Here is a 6,063-nt window from a genome sequence, read left to right as displayed (position 1 = left end):
ATCGGAGCTCCGTCAGTTGCTCTTGAACTAATTCGAGGAAGTGATGCAGCCTCTTCGAGATGAGGCTTTTTCTATTAAGTTGTGGCTGGCGCATGTGGCCAACCATCTTGAGCGCGTGGAGCCATGTAGCATGGGTCCTAACATTGTCGGCCTCTTCAGTCCCTACTCACCGGTTCATCGCTCCCTGACCCTGTCTCTCTTTGACTCACTTGCGATAGCTTGTACGCCTCCGATGGATCCTGTGCTCCGAGAGACTACAAGGGCCACCGTCGCGCAGAAGCAAGCGGAGGAACCCGATGCATCCTCAGTCGACCTTGCAGTTAGCCCCACTGCTTTTGGGGCCCGTTGCCGTGCATGTCCGAGTCTACGGTTGTTGAAATTCCAGACGACCGTGATGTCCCTCTCATCATCAAGGCAGAGGCGGTGCCCTCTTTGGCCTCTGATGCATAAGTGCACCAGGAGACACCCATGGAGCAGATGGTGCTCCAAGTCATCTCCTCTGCCGAAGGGCTCTTCTTTGCGGATGGTGATACCCAACCAATGAACGAGGACTGTGTGCAACTGCTATTTGGATCCCTTACGTACCTTTCAAAGCTTCTGGACTGCTATTTGGATCCCTTCGTTGTACTTGAGCACCCACCCTACGCGAAGGCTGAAGATCCGCATCACTCTACACTGGACTCCTCCATTGAGGACTCCTCTTCTGAGGAACCCCTTGCACTATGCTACAACCTCAAATGCCAGTCGTGCCTGAGCGTTCTCCCTCTACTGGGGTTGAGTACCCCCTGTGCACTCCGCTTAAACCTCTTTTAGCGGTGCCGGCAAGGTAGAAGCGAAGGTCCTATGATCGGTCGTCAGTTCACCGAAGCACCCGCCTTGCTGAGCGCAATGTTTTAAGAGGCTTAGGCATCGTGAGAGCCAATGGGAAGCTTGATGACGGCACCTTATAGGGCTTCCCCGAATCCCTCACGGAGCTGGTTCCATCGGACTTTCTTGATGCTCTTCTGCGCCTAAAGGGTCATGCCTTTTGGGATCTTGTGACAGGGAGGTCGCTACCTTTTTGTTAGGCCCTCTCCTTGCAGATATGTCTTGTTTTTAGGGATTGTCTGTTTTTGCTCCTATATCGTTGCAGTTGCTATGTTGTTGTCTGTTGTGTTGCTATTGTTATATTGTTGTGATCTCTGTTGATATCCAACCCAATCTGAGTCTAACTCCTTATTTAATATAATAGGCAACCCTCCTGCCTGTTCGTTTAAAAAAAAACAATCACACATATTTGCTATCGGCTATCGCCATCTTGGTGATCCCAATTACTTTCCAATAAATAAGGATCCGTGTGGTCACAGCTAAATGTTAAGTTCCAGGAAATTTCAGTCCTGGTCCCTATCGTAGATTTTAGTTCTAGTTTTTTTCTTCATTTGTTTTCATTTTTTTTGAAACAGTAGTAGGAGTGTTGCCGTACATTAAAGAAGAAACGAGATATTTACAGTAACAGAATAGCTGCCAAGCGAAAATAGCAGGAAACAACGGTTAAAAAGAGAACAACAAAAAATAACTACAAACAAGAAAAATTAACATCCAAAGAATAACATATAAATACAACATCTAGCAGGCTTAGGGATTTTGCTTTCACTTTCTCATTGTGTTTTCTCATTCTCATTCGCATAACCTAGTGTAATAACATTACTGCGCAGATCTTATTTGAGCTCCATTCAAATTCTCCAAATCCATCGAAGTAAACCAAAAACCGACAATATCCTCCGATTACCGCCGATTCTTGCAGGTTTGCAACAACGGTTACTTCACAGCTCGATGGCTCCAACTTCGTACTACCAACGTGCACGCCGAGGCCTTGGCAGGCGATTGGGTGCGGCGCGGTGCAGAACACCACCTCGAGCAGGTCAAACGAACCACGCACGACGGGCGCGCGCTAGAGACGGGGGGAGTTCCCCGGTCCTGAGCTCGGCGACCAACGTGGAGTTTCCGGTGCCGCACACAGGATCTCAACACGCCGGCTTGTGCGCTGCCGCTTGAACGAGGACGACACGGCCGGTCAAACGCCACCACGGCGCAGCCACGCAGACCACATCGCCGTCGCTGGTGGCCCAGAGCCGGAGGCCCAGCCACCCCCCCCCCCACCCACCCACCTCTGACCTCTCCCCGTCGAATCTGCCTCCCGCGCCGTCCCCATCACCCCGCGGAAAAATCCACGCAACAGCATCTGACGCGAGTGGCCCGCCGTCGGAGAAGAACGCGTGTGCCTCACCTGTCATTGGAACCAGCTGCTGTGCCATCCGATCCGGTTGGTGTCCTTCGAAGAACCGCGGTTTGACCGTTGACGCGCCCTCGGCGCGTCGGATCCGCAACCTCTTCCGTCCGCGTCCGTATCAGTGCCCCCCCTAGCTCGCGTGGAAGGGGGCCGTCCGTCGCGCAGTAGTCTACTCCCGCTCGCTTCCTCGTCAGCTTCCTCAGCTGGAGTCTGACCGGGGGCAGAGCATTAGCAGCAACGCCTGCCTAAGCCTCACTCCTTTTTATAAACCCTTTGTCTCCTCTTCCTCCCTTGACAAATCGACAGCAAGGAGGCGAAGTCAATCGTGCTTAGCTAGCTAGGTGTTCGAGTGCTTGTGAGTCCTCTTCGAGGGGAAGGGGGGAGGGGATGAGCGGAGGAGGCATGGACAGGGCGCCGGTGGCCGAGTTCCGCCCGACGGTGACGCACGGCGGCCGGTTCCTCCAGTACAACATCTTCGGCAACCTCTTCGAGACCACGGCCAAGTACCAGCCGCCCATCATGCCCATCGGCCGCGGCGCATACGGGATCGTCTGGTACGTTCTGTTCTGTTCTGTCCATCTTGAGTAGATTTCTTGAGACGCTGGTTGCTGCTTGATCCGATTTGCACAGGCATAGAGGATTGGGTCAGGGCAAGGATGAGATCAATCAATACTTTCTTTAAACGCCGTGGAGTACTAATAGAACTTTTTATCTAGTGGAGCAAGTTGTTAGTTAATCTATTAGTGGAGTGGTTGGTGCGTTCTCGAACGAAGAATGGAGAATACTTTACCAGTACTGTTTTGGTGGTTTTGTTCTAAAAATTCTATACGGATGCGTGCAGCTCGGTGATGAACTTGGAAACGAGGGAGATGGTGGCGATCAAGAAGATCGCCAACGCGTTCGACAACCACATGGACGCCAAGCGCACACTCCGGGAAATCAAGCTCCTCAGGCACCTCGACCACGAAAACGTAAGCAGCACAGAACACGCGCGCATGCATCGATTTGTTGCGCTTCAGATAGATTGCTTTTGCTCCTGAATCTGACCTTCCAGCTGCTGCCGTCATTTGGCACGAACAGATCATAGGCATCCGGGACGTCATCCCGCCGCCGATCCCGCAGGCGTTCAACGACGTGTACATCGGCACCGAGCTCATGGACACGGACCTCCACCACATCATCCGCTCCAACCAAGAATTGTCGGAGGAGCACTGCCAGGTAAGCGAAGTGATCATCAATGATGTCCCCATCAGTTAAGTAATCTTTGCTTGGCATGATCCGATGGAGTAATTGGTCTTTGTGGCATGCATCGTTCGTCTCGTTGCAGTACTTCTTGTACCAGATCCTGCGCGGGCTCAAGTACATCCACTCGGCGAACGTGATCCACCGGGACCTGAAGCCGAGCAACCTGCTGCTGAACGCCAACTGCGACCTCAAGATCTGCGACTTCGGGCTGGCGCGGCCGACGTCGGAGAGCGACATGATGACGGAGTACGTGGTGACGCGGTGGTACCGCGCGCCGGAGCTGCTGCTCAACTCCACCGACTACTCCGCCGCCATCGACGTCTGGTCCGTCGGCTGCATCTTCATGGAGCTCATCAACCGCCAGCCGCTCTTCCCCGGCCGGGATCACATGCACCAGATGCGCCTCATCACCGAGGTAGCAAGCTTCACCGATCCGTCCACATGGAAACTGCGCTCGGTTCTTGGATAACTGGCCTCTCGGTCATCTCTGAAGCGCTTTCTACCTTGCTCGTTCAGGTGATCGGGACGCCGACGGACGAGGAGCTCGGGTTCATCCGGAACGAGGACGCGCGGAAGTACATGAGGCACCTGCCGCAGTTCCCCCGGCGGCCGTTCGCCAGCCTGTTCCCGAGGGTGCAGCCCATCGCGCTGGACCTCATCGAGAGGATGCTCACCTTCAACCCGCTGCAGAGGATCACAGGACCTCTTTTTTTCTCCTTTGTGTAACTCGTGCTATATTCTTGTGCTTTTCTACTGTCGTGCTGCTTTGACTAGCGTATTGACGTCGGTGGTTAAGTGGCACGTGAGTGTGGCAATCACTATGCTGTATACAGGCAACCTGGCACGTTTAGGGAGACTGGGAGAGTAATAGTCAGATTGTCTCTCTTTAAAATGGGTCTCCAACCCTTGACTGATCAATGATCATACCCTCCAGCTAAAAGAAGAAAGAAGTGTTGTGTGCAGTGCTAGAATGGCCATGTTTAAATACAGTTAGATCAACATCAGCAGATACATAAAATTTCATTCTCTATAATACTATTACAGCATTCTCTAATACTATTACAATATCCTCTATTTTTTTTATCTCCAGCAACTACCCTATTTCCTACCTTCCATTACTATCCTCCTTTTCTCAGATCCATACGCATACTCAGTGAACAGTGATACGGGATGCTCGATACGTCCGCAAATTTGCCGCTGCCTTCCTCCGTCTGTATTACTGTGCCGTTAGAAACGGGAGTTGTTGGAGAGCGTTGCGAAACGTTACGATCGGCAAAAGTACAAGTCAACAGTCGGTATAGTATTTTGCCGGATCGATACGGGAGCCACTAGAGTCAGCCTTATGTTTTTCAGCAAGTAGGAAGTTCTACAGATCCATAACAACAAAATGGGAGATCCATATTGCTTCTTTGGGAGCTTTCTCCATATGCATCCAAGTCTTTGTAACCCCTATCTTTGCATTCCTACTTACCTTCAATTTGGACTGCTGCTGCTTTGACCCAACCTCGCTTATTCTATGTTTAGTTTGGAGCTTTCTCCTTATTGCTTTTGTCGAAGCGATGATGAAGACTATGTACAGAATAAACATTTTTTGAGAAGGAAAACGAAAAGCTATAGAGATAGCCCTAAAGATTAGAGATTCGTCAATTGGTTTCAGACTAGCGGAGTTACACTTCACAGATTCTTTTGTTGCTTTCAGACTAGTAGAGTTTTACTTCAGTGGATTTGTAGGGATTTCTGGAGTTGAGCTCGGAATGATTTCGATTCTTACCGAGATCGTTTCGGTGATGCAGTTGAAGAGGCGCTGGATCACCCGTACCTGGAGCGGTTGCACGACATCGCCGACGAGCCCGTGTGCACGGAGCCGTTCTCATTCGACTTCGAGCAACAGGCTCTAACTGAGGATCAGATGAAGCAGCTAATATTCAATGAAGCTATTGAACTGAACCCGAATTTCCGATACTAGATTGAACCCCTATGGTAATGTTGTAATTTATACATGTTGTACATAGGCGCGAGATCGAAGAAGAGCCGGGTAGAGTGAACATTGCATTTGTTTGTTTGTTTGATGTTCGAGCCCACCATTCTGTCAGTGTAAGGCTGTATGCCGTTGCTACTGGTTTCAGGCGTTGCATGTAATCTGCGGTACCAATGATAATAAAAGGTTTGCACCATGTTTTTCGAACAAATCAAATCTCAATTTTGCTTACCAACTTTCACACGGTAGTATCTAGCATTCTAGCCTCGTCAATGGATTAGATGCAGATTGAATTTCACATTCTAGAGCTCCGAGTGAACTTAAGACGCATCAAGACAACAATATGATGTACGCGTTTGAAATGCTGAAGTTTTTGCAAGCCCTGAACCTTTCCATTCATTCAGAACGAGACCCTAATCTAATTAATTTGTTCTGGTCTTCTGGAGACTTGACGGCGTGCTTAGCGTCTACATTCATGTAGAAGAGTAGTTCCTAACAATAGATTCGTAATTGATCGGAGTACCTTGGAGATCCGTGATTAAACATGAATCGAGACACACGATTTAGACAG

The 6,063-nt window shown here is 50.3% G+C and overlaps 1 protein-coding gene across 1 annotated transcript; it reads left to right on the top strand.

Annotated features, from left to right (window-relative positions):
- Positions 1–2,492: 2,492 nt before the first annotated feature.
- LOC133912237 (mitogen-activated protein kinase 5) lies at positions 2,493–5,708 on the top strand. The gene is made up of 6 exons (XM_062354873.1): positions 2,493–2,823; positions 3,111–3,240; positions 3,350–3,487; positions 3,597–3,929; positions 4,031–4,214; positions 5,308–5,708. The coding sequence occupies exons 1-6, from the start codon at positions 2,657–2,659 to the stop codon at positions 5,478–5,480; spliced, it is 1,125 nt and encodes a 374-aa protein (XP_062210857.1). The 5' UTR covers positions 2,493–2,656; the 3' UTR covers positions 5,481–5,708.
- Positions 5,709–6,063: the final 355 nt, after the last annotated feature.

The sequence above is a fragment of the Phragmites australis genome, chromosome 3 (assembly GCF_958298935.1).
Source record: "Phragmites australis chromosome 3, lpPhrAust1.1, whole genome shotgun sequence".
NCBI lineage: Eukaryota > Viridiplantae > Streptophyta > Magnoliopsida > Poales > Poaceae > Phragmites > Phragmites australis.
The sequence above is the reverse complement of the archived record's forward strand: the minus strand, read 5'-3'. Positions and strand labels throughout refer to the sequence as shown.

What these genes read in the sequence shown, in the direction of transcription:
- LOC133912237 (XM_062354873.1), top strand. Translation starts at nt 2,657, where the DNA reads ATGAGCGGAGGAGGCATGGACAGGGCGCCGGTGGCCGAGTTCCGCCCG. An exon ending in GGCGCATACGGGATCGTCTG is followed by an intron (nt 2,824 to 3,110) that starts GTACGTTCTGTT and finishes GGATGCGTGCAG; the next exon opens with CTCGGTGATGAACTTGGAAA. An exon ending in GGCACCTCGACCACGAAAAC is followed by an intron (nt 3,241 to 3,349) that starts GTAAGCAGCACA and finishes TGGCACGAACAG; the next exon opens with ATCATAGGCATCCGGGACGT.